Source organism: Haliotis asinina, chromosome 2 (genome assembly GCF_037392515.1).
Source record: "Haliotis asinina isolate JCU_RB_2024 chromosome 2, JCU_Hal_asi_v2, whole genome shotgun sequence".
NCBI lineage: Eukaryota > Metazoa > Mollusca > Gastropoda > Lepetellida > Haliotidae > Haliotis > Haliotis asinina.
Window position 1 is genome coordinate 91,656,872 of NC_090281.1, and position 20,733 is coordinate 91,677,604.

Below are 20,733 nucleotides of genomic sequence, written 5' to 3' on the forward strand. Positions count from 1 at the left end.
AATGATGCCCCCATGCTATTCCCAATTTCCCCTTCCTTATCTTCCCGTGTGTTTACTTTGGGCAGTCGGGTGTCATCGGTTGGATAGGAAATCTTCACTTTATGGCAAAGACCAGTCTTTGTAGCATCACCATTTGATAGTACCCATGAAAATCCGAGTTAGGATTGTTCTTCAGCAATTTAGGCTGGTACGAAGCGACTAAAGGGTGGACAGTCATGCTGCCCTGGTTGACACATAGGGTAGACCGACGTTCATGTTGCTGATCATTGGATAGACTGGTTGCAGGCGCAATGTAGCTAGAATATCGCTGAGTATATCTTTAAACAGTATACAAACAAAACAAAGAAGAAGACTTCAAAATGGGTCAGTCTATGATATTGGTGGAATCTTACACAGTTTATACTTTAAGAGATATTTCAATGAATACTGTACAGGATCACCGTTACAACTGTGAGAGCAGACATACTTGCTTAGAGAAATTGTGATTTCTACCCTTGATCAAATATCCTGTCTGACATATTTATCTCCTTGATAATTGTATGTGTGGTTACAACACTGATGACCATACCAACATTATGACGGAGAGATCCATTTTTATTTTATCCATCATATTTTACATACATTTAAGAGAATGGATGCATATATAGCGTCACTCTGAAGGCACGTCAAGTTTTGGGATAACTACTGAAGTAGCCTATAATCTGCCTGTAGACAATATCAGTGCGTATTGTCCTCAATACTCAATACTTCTTATCATTAGCTATTTGAAACCTTGTTAAGACGAAATAGCATCAACAAGCATACATTGTGCTCTACAGAGCGGTAGATGGACAGCACCATCTAAATGTATGGTTAAATTACCGCGTTCTCGCTATTCAAATAGGAACATAGAAAAGGTGAAACGATGTTTTGTTGATGTTATATTAAGGGTCTATAACAGCTTCCTCCAAGTTCAGTTTACAAGAGCACACTTCGTTTGCACGGCAGTCCTTTACTTTTTGACGTCCCCGTCTTGTGGATTATGCACTTGTATAATGCAACACACATTACAGTTTTGACATAATGTCTCAAGCAATGCTGTCGGTATTTTTCTTTGGCTGTTTTAAAATGGGCTTCACACTGAATCCAGGATTAACAGTACCTGTTTTCTGATCCTTGTCATAAGCAAGGAAACGCTGGAGATCCGTCTGAGCTAGTGGATTTCTCTCAAACCGTTCGTTCATGTCAGTGTCCACGAAGAGGAATCCGACATCCTCCACGTGATCTTCGTCGTTGAGATTGCCATCTTCACCATCAACATGTGTGTTGTCCAAGGTCATTTCTGATGAACCCACATTGGCTTCGTCTTCTTCAACTCCATTTCCTTCCTCTGCCATCTTTAACTGAATCTCCACAAACCCTGAGCTCCTTCTGCGTTGCGCCGGTTTCCTTTGATGATGGGGAATTCGTTTCTTTGGATATTTGAATACCGCTTGTTTAGATGAAACAACACCGCCTGGTGCTCTCGTATTTAATATGTTCATCGATATTTCTACGTCAGTCGAATTCCAATCCTGTTGGGTTATCAATTTCTTCCTCCTGGCTATGGCCCGACCGACATTCTTTTGTCTGTAAGGAGCAAAAGAATCCCCGTTGTCATCAACGACCTTTTTCGTTTTAGAATCACGTTTTCTACCTTTGGTCTTCTGTGTTTTGGAAACACCATTGTTGTCTTGTTGCTGCTTCTGAACTTTCTGCGTTGCTATTGCAGTTGGTGTGTCTATTGTTGTTGGTGTTGCTGCCCCGTCGACTGATGATGATCTCCGTGATGTTCCTACTTCTGAGCCGGACTTATTTGTATCTTCACCATGACTGTCTTCACCTACGTTCAGAGGAGCCACTTTGTTTTTCCCGAAGACAGTTGAGTATGTGATTCTGACATTGCAAGCACAGAAGGGTCCATTCCTGCTTTCAGATTCGGATGGAGGCATCCTGCGTCGACAATCCATACAATAGTACAGTCGAAATACCTTAATCCACTGCATCACTGAAAAACAAAGCAACAATCTAGATCTCGCGGGATCACCCTGTGTCATCAATGACTGTACAGTGATCCATTGATTTGAAACATACCTATCATGCCTTTTCTTTTCAATGGAATCTTTTTCGCCTGTTACGCAATTCAGCTCTTTCACTGGTTTATAAAGCTTTGGCATTAACAAAGACATTTACTCCGAGATTTGAATCTACGACGATACATGTCAGATACACATAAGTGACAGCGATGGCTGGCCCTCTTTTAAAATGACGTGATAGTTCAGAGTGTGTGAAGTATAGCTTACAAAGGTACACAGCTTCTCGTTGCGTGGACGACTCAAGACCCTTTGTTCCCATGATCACTATGTCCTGTAGTGTATCGAGGATCTCATCTTGGTAATTTATCTTTCTGTGAATCTGGAGGAAACGTCAGAAAATGAGAGGATACTAAAGAAAAAGAAGAAAAATGCTAGCAGAACGAAAGTATTTTACATGATTTGTGAGTTGTAAACACTTACTTCTGGTTATGAGCCCAAGTTTTCCAGTAATGCGTTTTTTTCATGTTACGTATGGTTTATGTCACGTGTTACATGATAATAAAATGAACTGTTAGGCAGGACATCGGTTCTAATGCACTAAGAATTGATGACGGATGCTGGTAGTCTATCTCACAGACCCTGAACCATGTTATTTCCCCTACTACCTAGCCCCCTGCAATGCGAACGCCCAAAATGAAGCAATTCTAGTTTTCCACCAGGTTAAGATTCTGAATCTCTTGTCTACGTGGGGCTTCTTTTCCATTTAAATGGGTTTTATTGTACAATCCAATTATACATAATCAGAGACAAAACGTTAATTTAGGTTGCTGGTGGCAACTGCTCGGTTGCAAAATGTTTAATTAGGTTTAAGACACATTATGCTATGACTCACATTATATAATGTTTTCGTATACATCTTTCAACACTTGTTTCATAAAGAAAACAAATCCAGTTCCAACTGACCCGATAAGCAGATGACCCTATTACGCCACACGGCAGGCAAGGGACGCAACCCAGTATATTATTCCAATCAAACACGTGATTAAAGATGGCGCCACTCGTGACACAGACTCTTCCGCCAACGCTCAAGAACTCTCTTCTCAAGACTGTCTTTCCCCACTGTTGTAACGATGGACCGAGGTCAAGCTGTAAGCAGGAAAATAACATACCCTTGATATCTGCCGTTTTCCTGGAGGGTATTTAATGAAATGATTAAAATACTTTCACCTGCGTTGTTCAAATCGTATGCTTACAACATATTTGAACATTTTAATCTTTCCTACGCTACCTGTTCTAAAGTCAACATGGGTACAATAACATAAACGTACAAGTACTCAAGCTTATTAGGGCCACCAATATCTGTTTAGTCTCATTATCTCCTACATAGGAGATACGCGTATTAGGGCTACCATGAAATATCTTTTTATCTATTATTTACCATTAGAGTCTACTATCATGTGTTTCATTTACTCTAAGAGTCTACTGTTTCCTTCACCATTAGACTTGTGTGTTCAACTATACTACTCATCAGAAGTTGAGACTCACCAGTGTAAATGTAGCCGCGTACTTCAGTCAACTGTTCTAAACTAGATTTTGCAAAATATTTCAATTGCATACTGTTTAAAGGTACTGTTTACACATGAACTGATGTATAACTAAACAAATTCATACCGTTGACAAGCTTATTGTTATGCGTTCAACAAATGATGAAACTCGGTGAAAAATGGCAAATTCTTATCAAAACTTTACACCAAAACGCAGCAGTTCACATGCACGATATTTGGGTATGCTTTTCAGCAGTTTGATGAATCATCCTCTTGCAATTAATCTGCATGATTTTTGCAGTTGTTTCTTGGTACATATGCAGATTAATTGCAACAGTCTAGACTGTTGATGGGTAGTATAATTGTTGCATATTACTTTTCCTGTGTTGGACCGACTGTACTTTACTGCCTCCCGTTCAGTTTGAACGATTGTTACCTGTTACACTTAGTTCACTGTTACATGTTGCACTTCGTTAGATTTTTCTATTATACCCTGGATATTTCAGAGGTCGTTGCACATTAGTCATAATCTGCGTGCACAGACGTGTCTATCGGTGGCAATCTATGCGTACTTATATCCTTAAACTTAAAAAACCTATAATGACAATCTTTTGCAATTCCGTATTGCTTTACGCCGCACTTCATAATCCGAACCTTTTAAAGGATATATTAAGTACTATGGTCTTTGCCTACGTAGGAGATACTAAGTCCTAGGTAGGTGATAGTATGTCCTGCTTGTGAGTTAGTGACACCAAAAACATTTTTCACCGTGGCACTAATACACTTCCGTATACATGAGTAACGAGTATTTCACATGGTTGTGATGTTAGACAAATACCACTTGTTGTAACCCATGAGTAACAAACCTAATATCACAAAACGGAGCAAACTTGGGATTCGTAGACACAGTCGCGGATTTGTGACACAGGCAAGGGAGGTAACTCGGAACACTGTTTGAGCAGACCATGTTTTGTAATGTAAATCAGTGTCTCCACCTGCGTAACGTTAATAACCAGACCCATCCTTGACATCACATGATGCCTAATGCGTTTGTATGTTCATTTGATACTCCGGTGGAGGTCAGGAGGAACTGATCCTTTGGGAGTTAATTTTGGTACTTTTTATGGTCTTAAACAGATGCAACAAAGCAACATGCTAAATTGTGCAATCAGATATCGCAGAAACGAGATCGTATTGAAAATATCCTTTGTTTTATTGCTGATGTATTAGGCGGTATAGGTAGGTGCAGGAGATACATTTTGGTGTCACGATGGGTTGATTCTATCAAATGTGGGAGAGAATAGATTGTCTCTTCCACAATTCATGCACGGAGCGAGCCTAACGCGCTTGATGACCGATCCACGTGTAATGTCGACATGGTAGTGCAACAGAGTTGATAAAATCTTACCCTAGTTACATATACAGTATCGTACATTGGTTTGGTTGGTTTGTTGTTTTAAGCCGCACTCAGCTATATTCCAGCTATACAGCAGCCCTCTGTAAATAATCGAGTCTGTATCAGACAATCTAGTGATCAGCAACATGAGCATCGATCTGTGCATTTGGTGTATGTGTCAAACAGGTCAGCGACCCTGACCACCCGGTCCCGTCGCCTCTTACGACATTGTCAAGCATTCGATGTTTCTAGAGACCCATCCTTTCCCGGATCTTCACGTGTCCCTTCTGGAGATGTATGTATCGCAAGTTCCGTCGGTTAGTACAAACTTGTTACATTGCAACGTAACAACCCACCACCCATAGCCCCGTTCATCTAATTTCCTTATTTAAACCACCAGTTTCCTTATTTAAACCACCAGTTTCCTTATTTAAATGGGATCTCTTTTCAAACATGAACGGAGCCGATAGCTCCCTGGCGTTAATGCTGTATTTTTACCTCGAAAGCAAACTTTTTGCCATTCCCGAATCCTTCTTTCACCCCAGCTAATTTGGCAGTGAGGATTTTCATGCAGTTTGCCTTTGGGCTGACGAAAATCACCATGGGAACTGGAAACAAAACAGTATCTCATTTAGCCTTAATAAGTTCGGAGTAGTGAATGAACCTCATCCAGATTGAAACTCTAAACAAAGAGGATTGGTGCAAAAAGACAATGATTGTGTCTCCCAGTTCTAACAGGATCTGTGACTTCCGACAAGCAGCTCTTTGGTCGGTATGTGACCTTATACTTGACTACAACTTGTTTGCCGTCATTGAGCATTCATAGCTGCATGACACAACCTTCACCCACTCTCACCATTGTGCTGTTTACAGTCAAAAGAAGTGTCCGTGTAGTTTTAGTATTATTCGTTACACTCCTCTATTGAGTCTACCAAACCCTAGTAGGAGGCCTGGTCAGGTAACCTATCAGAACGCAGCTTACCATATCGGCAAATCGGTCATTCGCACATACGTGTTCGCACATACCCCTTTCAAAGGTTTGTACCTGAAATATTCCCAATGCTATTTTCCGTACGATCGCTTCCAGGTGATGCACATGGAACACTCTGAACAGTGAGTAAACAGTCGCTGAAATTTGCGTTTCTTGTCAGTATTCAAGGATGTCACCTTGCTAAAAACTTTGCTGATTGTAAGCATGTCATCAGATAGTCCTAGGCGTATTACTGCTGGTCAAATATCAGTTTATGCGGATTTTCGTTTGTTGTGGAATCAGTGTTAGTGACGTGGGAATTTTGTAAGTCCTGTAACATCCTAAACAGTAGCGGTTGTCTGATTGGTTAAGTCCGCTCGGCCATCTTATGTTTTATTGGACGGTCATAGGTCGCTCAGAGGTTACCTGACGCGACCTCCTACCTAGCTTTGTTACTCGGTAGAGGAGTGTAACGAAACAAACGGGGGTACTAAGTTTACTTAGACTGGAGTCGTGTCTTTTGCCAAGTTAAGGTCAAGTGTTGGATCTGTGCTCATAGATTAACTCAAACATCACGATTGAAGAGGTATCAACAGAGTACTAATGCCCCTATTACATTATTGGGAACCGCCCTCACCAATAAACCAGTTCCCATATATTCCTTTTGTACGTACTTTCTGAGTTGTCTTCCATGACGTTGCGGATAGTGAGGGTGACACACAGTAGAGAGGGGTAAGTGGATAGACGATTGGTCACTATGTCCAGCTCTTCGTCCGTTGAAACCTGGATAACCCTGTAACACAATAACTGTCTTTTGTGACAAGCTCATCATCCTTAGCTGACAATGACATCGTTCTCAGTCCTCTCACAGCGAAGTGTAGGTCTGGCGTGTCAGTTTTTGTATAGTGATGAAAATTTGTTGTTGCAATCTAAATATTCCAAAGGGGGCACTTTGTGACTAACCCTTTCTACTTTAGTGATAGTGAGTGAGTGAGTGAGTGAGGGAGTGAGTGAGCATGGTTTTACTTCCATTTTAGCAGCATAACCACTAGGGATATCAGAAATGGATCCACACAGTGTACCAATCTTAGAATTCGAAGTCGGGGGGTGAATTGCTTACGCTTTTGCCACGTGGCTACGTCTCATCTGCAACTCCCGCTTAGACACCTACCACGATTGTGTAAGTTCTTCCATATACCCTCGGTCCGACGTCGTCAACGAAGGAGCACTCATGAGGATGTTGATGTCACCGTCGTACACGATTTCTCGATCAACAGTCCGGAATTGATGATGTACAATCTCTGGGAACGTTTGGAACACCCTCCAAGGTACGACGACAATACCTGCAGTCGGAACAGCCAGGAAGGTGTCGGTAACGCAGGGGTTGAAGTCTTCAGGCAGCTGGCTCTCCGCTTCTAGCACTATGTCGGACATGGACGAAGCTGCACGATCAGGGGATGCCATCTTGTCTTGTGGTACTCTGTACTGTGGAGTATAGTCAAATACTGAGTACTGGAAATCATAAAGATACTCAAAACTAGAATACAACAATGCTTAGTCCTGGAATATGTGTCTGGTGGATAGAAATCGTTTACGTTGGTGGTTCGAGTCCGTACTAAAATACGTCACAGAGTGTCACTTGTTGTTGCGTTGCCTAGCTCCGGGCTTTGTTCTCCTCAAATATACTGTCTTTGAATAAGGTGTCTGTGAACCTCGGCATGATACTTCAGTAGGTAGACGTATTTTGGAACTATATAACGGGCATCAGGTTGGACTAATGCCACAACAACAACACTAACAACACGCGTATATGCACGTAGCGTTTAACATGTGCAAAAAAATTTAACACGGTGAAAGACTGATGGACAGAGGAGGACTAGCTTTCTTTTGTAAGCACAGACTTAGACATTTTGTTAGAATAGAGTCAAGTGGTGTTTTTTTCCTTATGGATAAGAATTGAAAGGCGGGTGTTTAATACCCTTTTGATTATATTCTAACAGAAATTCCAAAATACATTGCATTTGATAATATTGAATTGAACATCATAACTGTACTAAAGCAGTTCACAATAAAATTCATCCTCAAAATGGTATGATAAAGAATATAAGGCAGCTAAGGAAAATGTGGAGGCATATAATGCTATATTTGCTGAAACCTGCAGTGATCTTGATACCTAAACCCGGCTACAAATGAACAATATGGAGAAAACGTCACAATTACAAAACAGATCAGTTACGTAAACTATAATAGTTATCGCAGTCAGATCCACGTAAATTTGGAAACATTTAGGACAATCACATGAGACAAAAACATTAAATCTTGACCACCCAACGCCACATGAAATGAATCATTTCAAATCGGTATACAATAGGAAGAAAGTGACCCAACAAACCTGAATTCACCCTACTAACAATGATGAAAACATGTCAGTCCCCTCCTTAATCGTCCCATCTCACCTGAAGAAATTATTGCCTGTAGCAAACAATTGAAAACAATAAGAGTACAGGTGAGGACAACATTGCTAATGAATTCATTAAGGCTATTGTTTATCCTACCACTGAGCACTTAGTATAGCTATTTAATGATCTACATAACTGTGGCCGATTTCCACAAGATTGGACGACATCTATCATTCACCCATTACATAGCAAGGGAAATAGAACAGATCCAAACAACTATAGAGGCGTTGCCATAAACAGCTACTTTGGTAAAATGTTTTTGGTAAAATACTTAATGAACGAATAACCAAATACTGTGAAAACAATCAAATATCTGATAAATGTCAAGCACGAATTAGAAAGGGATTCAAAACATCTGACAACATCTTCACACTAGAAACTATTATTGACAGTTCTAAATCGAAGAAAAAGAAGCTTTATGCTAGCTAGAGCCTAGAGTAACTTCAGTCTGCCAGAATAGTTACGGGTCTTCATAGATTTACCTCACGGCGAATTCTATATTATAAGACACATAGGAAGGACTGGATGAGCGGGAAGAAAAAAGAAGACAGCTTTGTCTATCTTATAAAATGCAAATGAGTTAGCGTCCTGTAGGCTTAGGGGACATATCTGCAGATAATGTTGGGGTCAAGATCTAATTATATCCATCGGAAAGCTAACAATGATTCCTGTTTTCCCTAAGATAATGGAATATTTCTGATACCGAAATAAATCGGCCTTCATTGGAAAGTTTCAAGTCATACTTAAAGGCCGGTGTCCAAACCTCCGAGACACTCATGGGTTTCCAATTAGTCTCCCTTTAGCTACTCCCAAGTAGTGTAGATGTTATCTTCCTATGAGTGACAGAACTGTAACTACTAAATTCTACTACTAGTATAAACATGTGGCTTATATTATTAAATGTCCGTCAGCCCTCCACTACATATTGTGATGACGAAAGGGATTAATTTAATAAGCACATACGAAACATCACATTTTACTCATTTTCTGAATATAAAATCCACAGTAAAGAGATATTAACATCAAGTGTACAACCCTAGCCCTGTACAGCATTGTGTCAGGGGAGTGTGTGGTAGTGGTGGTGGTGGGGAGGGGGAATTCAAATCTGGATTTGGAAATGAGAAATATATTTTCAGAACATATGTTTTGTAAACTCTCTGCATGCATACTTTTTGCTGTGAGTCTTCTTTTTTACACTATGACTTAATATCAGTTAGTTACTTTCGCGATATTTCATGGAATGTACTTCTATAGTGCATTGCTTTGTATCAAAAGACAGTTGAGACAAGGCAATGAGGCGACACCCTGTGTTTAGGTTTGGATCCCGGCCTTTAAACTGTGATCAGCCTGTACCTTCATTATGATTACTCGTTTAGAATTAGGAAATTTATTATTATTACACAAGCAAATTTGAGATTCATGACTAGTCAGTTAAACTACGATCTGTATCGTTTCAACGTGAAAGATTCTGTTACCTGTTACTGTGGAAATGCTTGTCAAGATGTACATCACTCCGTATTAGAATGTAAACCGTACAACATTCAAAGAGAGACATTAATGTTAAATTTTAAAGTATTGTTAAACGTGATTCTCTTGTCAAACTGGCATTAAGGTTACTTGGAAGTCCAGAATGAACAGGATTTCAAACACGTGCAAAATTTCATTTACCAATCAAACGTTTTGAGTGATTATATAAGTTGTGTTCCTGTTCTTTTCCCTCTTTGACTGCCCAATACTTTCTTTATTCTTTTCCTTTTTCAGATGTATAAAATTAAAAATACATATATAGACTTATGCCAGTTATGATCGGAAACTTCAAGTCATTCCCCTAGACTCACATGTTATTTCAGCATACCATGAATAATATTCAGGAAGTGACTTCAGGGTGGATCTGATAGGATCAGCATGGGTCTTTAAATACGGACAGGCAAGTGTGAAATAATTTCGGCTTTGCGCACATAATTTTAGTTTAGTTTTTCGATCATAATTTAATTAATGGCTTAACATTTATCAACTTACGTATGGTTCCACGATGCACAATCACAAAGGCCGTCGTGTTAAAGGCGTTCATGGCGATGAACATATGTTGATCAAACAGTTACCGTTCGATTAATAAGCAACGGAAAATTAAACAGAAAATTATATGTTCGTAACTGGCACGGGTCTGCATGTAAATATTGTAAAGTGGAAATTCTACGTTGGATAACTTGTCCCTAATGTTTCCAGATTTAGGAATAAAATATGTTTATATCAAATAAACCGACTCTTAAACAACAACTGCAAGAACTAAATTCAATATAAGTCAGCCGCCTAGCCGCCCAGAGGGGTACACAAAGTACGCAGTCTAGACTACTAGTTGTCCGACTTTCATTTTTTGTGGAGGTCGCGGTGGCTCAGCGGGCTAGGCGGCTGACTTTGTGTGCTGGCGATTAGGTGCCTGACTCTGAGGGTGCGGGTTCGAATCCCGGATGGGACTCAACCAAAAAACTAATAGAATTTGTTTTACTAAGAAAGTGAAATCACAAATATGACATATATGTTGCATTTGACCACTGTAATCAAAGAATTGAATTGGATAGAATTAGAACATATATATTAAGGGCATTGCCTCTTGTATGTCGGACACGTACAACAAGACACTATTTACGTCTTACATAACTATAATGTAACTGATTGAAAGAGTGACGTGTCTGGCATTAGGATATTACGTAATGAACTTTGCCTTACATACTGTGATACATGCAGTCATAATAGATAAACGATATATAACATGATGGCACCTAGGTTGTTATGTTATATCTGTCTCCTAGAGGAATATGATTAAATGATTAATGTAAATGTAACTCAAGCAGTCCTCTATACCATTCTATCCTCTGTTGTGTCAGTTCTTACAAAAAGTGGAACTCCAGATAAACTGTCTTGGTATTTAGTAAATAATTAATTACCTATTCTTATCTTCATATAAGAATGTTGCTGACATTGCATAAACCTGTAAATGCTAATTTAATGATCGTAATTATCGTTTATATTTTCCCCAAAATCAATATTGTCATATCATTGTGAATAACCTGCTGAGAATGCTATGCACCTAGCTCTCAAATCTCAAAGTCCTAGACAGATAAACATACTGATTACTTTGCATGTAACGCCACCTCTGTATATTGATCACATGTTATTTACGCTTAAAATCAGACAATGAGCTCGCAAATAGATCTTACGATGCATCCGAATGGCACATATGTAACTGATTTTAGATTCTGCGTAACAGAATTTTTCTTCTGTAAAGAACTGTTCCACATCGCGTGTTCAACAGCCCGGGCTGTACGCTCCAGTGAGAATATGCTCTGTTGTAAAGAGCTACGTCTTAGCAGACAACAGAATATCTGTCTCGTATTGTACAGCTGAAGCAGTTACTTCCTGGTCGGTAGAGAAAGGTCACGAACACACGAGCATATGCTATGCCGTTGTCATGGCAGCATGTAAACAAACCCCAACTGTGGACTTGCCTCATGTCTTGTCTCATGTGAGGTGAAACATGTTGTCAGTGGACGGGTTGTCAGCTAACATTTGAAATATAGCCATCGTATAAAATTTATAGCTTTCAAGTTTCTTTCTCGTCTGTTTGAATCCATGTTAATAGAAATACACTAAATTGGTGAGTTTCGTAAATAGAATACGCTTGAACGCTCACGATCACATGAATATATCGCTGTGGATTTGCGTCATGAAAATACTGTTCGCAACAAAGCTTTGTATGACTGTGAAATACGATATGCGGTGTATCAATGCCTGCTTCGACAAAGACTGTTGCACACAAATACTGACACACCCACTATTTACTACGATCTTTAAGAAGACTCGATCAAAAACCATCATGACGCCCACCCAGACCTACAAGTGCTCCTAGAACTGGAGCAGTCTTTCTGCGAAGCACTGAATTACACTGAAATGTTTGTGAATCTACATAGACATTCAACATTAGGAATGTGAAGACAGTACTAGGAAGTCGAATTTATTTTGTAATGCAACGAATATAGCGTTAATATGGCCATTGCTCTTTTTAGAGTTATTCATACGGATCCTGATTTTATTTTTAAAAAAAATCAAACACACACACACACACACACACACACACACACACACACACATACACACACACACACACACTCTCTCTCTATCTCTCTCTCTCTTTCTCTCTCTCTCTCTCACACACACACACTGGTTTCAAAGTTCTTTGACTTAACAATTTAAACAGACATTTGTGTTTGGAAAGATCAGGTTCACTAAAAGTGCATGTTCATTCTGTAAACTGTATATTGCATTATCCCTCTTACAAGATACAGAATCACGTTTTCCCATTAGTCTTCACACTAGTTAATGACTAGTATTCTCTGTTGTAGTATATAGTACTATATACTACATATATAGTTGTATAGATATAGTATATATCCGTAGACTTTTACGTATTTTTAAATACTCACACGAGCACAATGTGACATGGTGTACAAAAACAATCGTTCTTGGCCCTTGCGACACAGTCTTCTATTCAACAAGAGAAATGTCTGAAAATAGTATTGCTAATAACAGCTTCGTTACCATGCATACATAATGTCCCACTGTGAATTATTGCCCCTTCACTGGATTAACAAAGTATCATATATGGGTTATAATATGTGCCAAATGATTATGAATAGGCAGAAAAGTACTCACCCTTTATCAACTGCAATTCCGTCACTCTCTATATGAGAACGAAACTTGAGACTATTTACAACCGTGTGTTTACCAAGGCTTGTGTACACACTGTGGGTGGTTGTTTACGATGTGTTATAATAGTGTAGATAACCACGCTGCATGACTCAACATCGATTCTGTTGAAGCATAATGATATGAGCGTATGTACCAGTGCCTGACTCTTCGGTACACGATTATCAGTCAGCCGTGTACATCCTGTTTACAACAGTTCTCTTCTATTGTTGATCGCCCAATTGACTGTTTTAAGTTTTCTTATGGGTATTGGACGATTTTGTCTCGTAGTGAGTGAGTGAGTTTAGCTTTACGCCGCCCTCAGCAGTATTCCAGCTAGATGGCGGCGGCCTGTAAATAATCGAGTCTGGACCAGACAATCCAGTAATCAACAACATGAGCATCAATCTGCGAAATTGGGAACCGATGACATGTATCAACCAAGCCAGCGAGCCTGACCACCCGATCCTGTTAGTCGCCTATTACGGCAAGCATAGTCGCCTTTTATGGCAATCATGGGTTGCTGAAGGCCTATTCTACCCCGGGACCTTCACGTGTTAATGGATGAAGAAGTAAGAACATTCTCCGAAACCGCATGTCCATCCTAGTAAAGATGGACTTCTAAATACTCCTAAAAGTCATTCAAAGACTCAATTTTGTCGCAGTTACTGGCATCATTTGTGGTCAGCACTTGAAGATTGACTTTATGTCTTGCGTGTCGCTTGGTTTCATCTGGGAGAGTCTCACAATGACAGAAACATGATGCATATTTTCTGCAAACTATTTATCAATACCATTTTAAAAGATGCATGCAATATGACGTTTTATCGGAGTGTGCCTTTGTTGTTACTCAGTATGATTGCATCATGACGGCAGTGTGTAAATAGTTGACTCTGGACCAGAAATTCCAGTGACTGATATTATGATGATCGAACTAAAACATTTCACATCTAAAAGCAACAAGCCATAGTTACAGTACTGCACTTACATCGCGCCGTGTAAGCTTCTCGTGACAATAGAAAAAATCTACTGCGCTGATATTCCGATTTTCTTTTGATGCGGGGCTACTTTGCTAAACAACCACCAATACCTGAAGGTATGATGTAAATCCAGCTAGGGACCAAGTAGAAAAGGTAATGTAAGTCCCTATGGTTCCCAGTATGGTGGTCAGCCTTTATTTGCTGGTGATGTATAACCCATTTTTATTTCGTATTGTTTTCTATAATAATATCATTTTAATGATTACATGCTAGGTTTGTCTTCTCTGTGATATTCTAGTATTTTTACTGTTCATCGTCAACAGAGTTTTAATTTATAAATTTATTGATGATAATTGATTGTTCCCGTCACGGTTTGACTGAAATATTGCCGGTGTGACGATAAATATTAACTCACTCACCCCATCATCGTATACTGATACATACCTATGTTTGACGTAGATTCAACAGTTTGAAGATAATTTATTATGAAGCAACCACAAATAAGGCGTAATTAACAATCTACAGTTAAAGTAACACACACTGTATGAAAATGGTGGATAAACCTATTTTCCTTGTAAATGTTATGTGTTGATACGTCGATACAAGCAGCATGAAACATTTACCATAACAATGTACTTACCGTGTCGAGTCCGGGGCACAGTCCAGAAAGTACGGACTACGCCATAATCCTCTAACTGGTTTGTAACTGAATGAACACACATTGTTATACTGAATATTTGATACCAGATCTATTTAGAACATCCAAGCATGTGGTTTGATTAGAGGTTGATATCTATACTATCGGTATATATATATATATATATACTTTCGCCATTCAGGACGCTAATCAGATACGACATGGATGGCTGATTTCTAGGTCAGTTATTGTTCCTACTGGCTGAAGGAGTGCCGGACAGTTAAGAAAGCGAACGTGTCACTCTTCTGTAGAATGTAGAAACGCCATGGAAATGGCTTCTATACTCTTGCACACACGTATTTGGTCAGACTATGGGCTATAGGGGTACTCTAAAGCTGTCAAAACACCATTGATAAGGCATTGTTTGGAGCATATTTGAATATGTCTACCGATCATGTGTCTGGGTGCTTCTAAAGAGTTTGTTCAGATAACTTTCCTCCATCCCTGAAGAAAATAACAACAAATAATAAAAAACAAAGACAGAAAAAACGAAGACAACTATCCCACAACACACAAAAACGACAAATTTCGAAAAAAACAAAAAATATTATGGTGTCCCTCATGACAGTGTGCTCTATAAACGTCATCCCAGACCGAGTATCGGATATCGTCTTGCGAAAATATGCAGTTATGTGTCTCTGAACATTACACCCCAATCTTTTAACACATTTTACAAAAGCAATTTTCAATAATGTGTTTAGGGACACAGTTTCATTGAGCAAAAAAGGGTTTGTTTTTATTTCGGCACGGTGTTATCCCCCGTGTTTCCCTTTAATGTACCTCTGCTACATGTTTGTCCAATATCATGTCCCCTTTTTATGCAATAAAGCAAATCCCTGTAACATGACATTCCCCATCGTATAGAATAGAGCATGTCTCAACGTCGAGGAGGCCGGGCTGAGTTACATTTTTCAAATAAAACTCAAGACCAACAGTTGAATGCTTAATGATTAATGGTTAATGAATGGAAAATAAATTGTCGTTGTAGCAACATAGCGCGATCACAATGAGACAAGAGAATAAAAAAGGCACTGGGCAAGACAAGACAAGTCCAACGCATATAATTTTGCCTCGTGACTAAGGTGACCCTTTTCCTGTACAAATTTTAATTCTTTAAGAGAGGCGTCATTGTCGCCGTTGTTTGATCGGCCCACAGCTTGCGTTGGATGCATGTAGATCTTCATCTAGAGAATGACGAGTGTGATGCTACTCTGGTTGTTGGTATTAACCCTCCAAGGTGAGAACATTCTCAGTGTGCAAGATTGTAAGACAGAATAGTGGATTTACAGTGAGATGGGATTGTGAAAACCTTAACGTTCTGTATGAATACTTTTCGGGGTAAGTATATTTTTATTGCTAACGATCAATATGTTTCAAGTGAATTCCGATTTTGAACAAAATGGCTATCTGAAATGTCCACAATTTGTTATCGGATATGACTCATCGAAGCGATGGAGAGTTATCATAGAAACTTAGTCAGGAGTCGGACTCAGTTTGTACAGAACCATATTAGTAATCCAAATCCTTATACCATCCCAGACCGAAACACTGGGGTTGACAGAGAAATTTCACTTTGGTAACGTCTTACAAAGGCGTAATAAATCGGAGCTTAAAAGGGTAGCATGTAACGTTAAGATGCGCTGATAAGAATGATTTGTCTTTCGGGCGAGAACAGACTTTAGGACGAACAACAGGTCGAATCTTTACACTACTGTCCACCCAATATTCACCCCATTCATTCAAAAAAGTCCTTAGGGGTGGTTGGGTAACCTACTGGTTAGTGAGTTTTCGTGCGTCACTCCGAAGACCTGGGTTCGATTCCTCACATGGGTACAATGTTTGAAGCCCAATTTTGTTGTCCCTCGTCTTGATATTGCCGGAATATTGCTAAGAGCGATGTAAACGTATGCTCACACACTCTCTCATTCAAATCGATCAATGCACCTCTCAGAAGGTAGCTTGTTCTGTTTCAAAACGCTATACATTCCTGTGGGGACTTCGCATGCGAGCGTTTCTCAACTGGAGTCAGAAGCCGTGGATCACCTAGAGCTAAACACTTGACTACTTCGCTCCTAGAATATCCATCTTCACCTCCTCTCTGTATTGTTATACGTGCAGTTATAGTAACTATATCATAAATATACATATGTACTTCTGTTTTCTTCAGAATTAATATTCACTGCTTACGAAAACGTTACATGCTGCTGTAATAGTCTAACAGAAGGGGAAGTATAACCGTGTAGCTGGCATATTGACAGAATGCTACCTTGATTCTTTAGTAGTGGCACAACATTAAATACAACTGTTGCTGGTATATTCGCACAGTGTTACCATGCTTCTGTAATAGTGACGCGTTGTTAAATAGAACTGTGTTGCTAGCATACTGACAAAATGTTACCGTGCTTCTGTTGTAATGTAGTGACACACTGTTACTATGTTACCGGTATACTGACAGAATGTTACCGTGCTTCTATAGCTACTGAAAGAATGGTAATTTCGACTGTGTTGTTGGTATACTGGGAGAAGGTTGTCGTGGGTCTGTTGTCGTGACACAATGTTAAATGTATCTGCGTTGCTGACATAGTGACACAGTGTTTTCATTCTGTTGTAATAGTGATACAGTGTTAAATAACACTTTGTATTCTGGCATAATGACATAATGACACTGTGCTGCTGTAATAGTGATCAATGTTAAATAACACTTGTATTCTGGCATACTGACACAATGGTACGGTACCGCTGTAATAGTGGGAAACTGTTACTATGTAGCTTCTGGTATGACTGCCTACAAACCCTGTCCCGGTATACCTTATGTTTTACCTCTATGACCATGTTACAGGTGTCTATGCCATGGAGACGTGTGGACAGTATATCAGGACCTCCTCCCGCTCCTACTACAGGACCTACTACTGCTTAGGGTACTGTTGTGGGACCATCTACACTGTTAAATGCTGCACGTAAGTGACTGGAGATTATGTTCACTCACTAACCGATATGTCTTGTGTACCATCAACGAGGGTCAAGATATGACATAATGCTTGGCATTCATTCCCCAGCTGGACACAAGGATGATAAGTAATGCGTATTCTTGCTGTTACGGGGCTGTTGTGGACAGGGGCACAAGCCGCAGTCTCTCACAGTTCAGGAAGAAGAAAGAAACTTTGCTGTAGGAGGAAGAATATTAATGTTGGACATAGAAATATGATGATCGTATACATTAAAATAATAAATAATCAGGTATTTTGATTGGGTTAAAGAATAATACTAGATAAAGATATTTCAACTCACAAAATCACTATTCGTAGAATGGAATAAGACCATTCAGTGGAAAAAACTAACTTTTTGAAATATTCCCCTTCCTTCATATTTACACTCTCTTTCTCTGCGAGTGATTGATATGTTATTGGTGGGATGACGACATCACAAAAAGATATTAACTAATTCATCTATAAGACATAGTAAATACCTAATATTTCCTTATTATCCAACTATGACGTCGGCCTCTTTTACCATATATTTTACTATTTTCATCTACATCTCCAAAGAAATTTATACCTTGTCAAAGACTTGCTGTCGTGCCAATACCAGGAATGCATCTCTTGTAACATTGGAGTCAGCCGTTTTGATTGACCTTTTTTACATTTAGCGTTATCTGTCAAGAACGTTGGAATAAACATTCAAATTCTCTTTCATGTAATCACAATATAATATTACACGACTACGATCCCGGTTTCACTCCATTCGGTATCTTTTCTAGCATCAAACCTTTGCCCGATTGTAAACAGTTCTCTAATCTTTTCGAACAATGTGTTTTGACAATATCTAAGGGCTCTCTTATACTGTCCGCAGTCGGCCAAGCAGCGTTTCGACTGTTTACGTCACTGTCGGATCTATCGGAGGAGTCGTTGGCTTCTGCATCTTCGTTGGGATCATTGTGTTCGTCATCAAAGCTTGCAATAGGCCCAGCACTCAAGTTCACTTCCTTCAAACATCCAGGCAAGGAGCCATCGTGCACATGTAACTCCTCCACCGAACATCTGCTAATTAGTCCCTTACTTCCATATAAAGACTAAATACATTTGACCTTACATGGCCTGAACAATTTGTTACGTTACAATAATATCCATGATGACTGTTCATACACCCCTTTCCTTTTTGTAATTGTATTCGCTAAACGTCTCCCGTGATATGTTTTAAACAAGGCGTGTAAAACCTGCACTTTTGTGGTATCTTTTATGAGATATTTTTGTGAATAAATAATGGTGCTTTGCAGGGGAAATATTGAATATGGCTGCTTGCTTCATGCAAAGACATTTCTCCATGAGGCATAAGTTATAGGTGGGAGTACATTGTCACAGTAAAGTACATATTTTAGTACCTGTTTTGAGATGAGTACGAACCAGGATTCGAAAGCACATTCTTAGAGAAAGACATCTCATCTCAAACGTATGGAGTCAGCGAACTAACGCTCTCAGCCACCATGACAAAAAGGTGAAAGTCTGACAAGCAGTAGTCTGGAACACATTCTTACCACGACCCACAAGGTAAACATGACCCGTGTGGTACACATGGCCCAGATAGTACACATACGCAAGGTGGTACACATGACTCGGATGGTACACATGACCCGGATGTACACAAGACCCAGATGGTACACACGAATCAGATGGTACACATAACCCAGGTGGTACACATGGCCCGGATGGTATACGTGACCCAGATGTACACAAGACCCCGATGGTACACACGACCCTGTGGTGCACATGACCTAGATGGTACACCTAGCCTTGTGGTACAAATGACCCTGATGGTACACATGACTCAGATGATACACATGACGTTTCGGTACACATGATCTAGATGGTACACATGACCCTTGACCCAGATATACAAAAGACCAAGATGGTACACACGACCCTTGTGGAACACATGACCTAGATGGTGCACATGGTCCAGGAGGTACATATGACTCAAATGGTACACATGAACCTTGTGGTACAAATGGCCCTGGTGGTACACATGACCCAGATGGTACACCAGATTCTTTTGATACACATTACCCAGATATTACACATAAGCAAATGGTGCACATAAAGCAAATGGTACATGTGACTCAGGTGGTACTCCTGACAGACACTGTGTACATGATCCAGAGGGGAGCATGGCCCAGATGGTACACGTGACCCGTGTGGTACACATGATTCAGACACTACAGGTAAACACATACTGTACACATGACCCAGATGTTACACATAGCTCAGAGGGTGTACATTACCCAGATAGTACACGTGATCCAGAGTATAGCATGACCCAGACGGTACACTTCGCTCAGATGGTACACATGACCCTTGAGGTACACAGGAACCAGGTGGTAAACATGGCTGAGATGGTCGACGTGATCCACAGCAGAGCATGACCCAGAATCTGATAGTACACATGATCCAGTTGATAAATTTGGCACAGAGGCTGCATGATCCAGATGGTACTCGTGGCTAGGATTGTGTACATGATCCAGGTGAAGTACAACTCAGACGGTACACATGTTCCAGAAGATGTACAGGATGAAGCTGATTTGTGGGGATGGGGATCGCTGTGTAACAATTATGCTATCTCGACGTTTTGGAGATATCCCGACCCATTGTTTCTGAGAGGCTCACAGAAAACGCGGCAACCCGAGAACACAAGAACTCAAGGAAACGAAATGTCTCATTCGCGCGATTCGTGTTTTGGTTTGTGTGTCCAACCTTAACAAGTAGGAATTGCGTAATTTTGCGAGGGTTTACATCCTGTCGCATTCTCGCGTTGTAGAAATTTGATAAAAATTGCAGTGGACGGGTATCCGAGATCGTGAGAATGTCCCTATCCCGTCGATTTGGCAAACAGTTTTGCA

At 39.9% G+C, this 20,733-nt stretch overlaps 2 protein-coding genes across 4 annotated transcripts; one reads left to right on the forward strand and one right to left on the reverse strand.

Annotated features, from left to right (window-relative positions):
- Positions 1-360: 360 nt before the first annotated feature.
- Positions 361-14,858, reverse strand: LOC137274591 (uncharacterized). Of its 3 annotated transcripts, none has more exons than XM_067807863.1 (7): positions 13,134-13,311; positions 7,136-7,444; positions 6,639-6,757; positions 5,493-5,602; positions 3,018-3,200; positions 2,322-2,433; positions 361-2,026 (listed from the first exon to the last, which is right to left on the reverse strand). In XM_067807863.1, the coding sequence occupies exons 2-7, from the start codon at positions 7,426-7,428 to the stop codon at positions 1,068-1,070; spliced, it is 1,776 nt and encodes a 591-aa protein (XP_067663964.1). In that variant the 5' UTR covers positions 7,429-7,444; positions 13,134-13,311; the 3' UTR covers positions 361-1,067. The 3 variants fall into 3 exon arrangements, with proteins under 3 accessions (XP_067663964.1, XP_067663963.1, XP_067663965.1); XM_067807862.1 differs by having other exon boundaries at positions 570-2,026; positions 7,136-7,449; positions 13,134-13,410; XM_067807864.1 differs by lacking the exon at positions 13,134-13,311 and adding an exon at positions 14,787-14,858 and having other exon boundaries at positions 574-2,026; positions 7,136-7,449.
- Positions 14,859-15,853: 995 nt separating this feature from the next.
- On the forward strand, positions 15,854-19,122 carry LOC137274593 (uncharacterized). Its single transcript, XM_067807865.1, has 3 exons — positions 15,854-16,080; positions 17,683-17,800; positions 18,693-19,122. The coding sequence occupies exons 1-3, from the start codon at positions 16,035-16,037 to the stop codon at positions 18,862-18,864; spliced, it is 336 nt and encodes a 111-aa protein (XP_067663966.1). The 5' UTR covers positions 15,854-16,034; the 3' UTR covers positions 18,865-19,122.
- Positions 19,123-20,733: the final 1,611 nt, after the last annotated feature.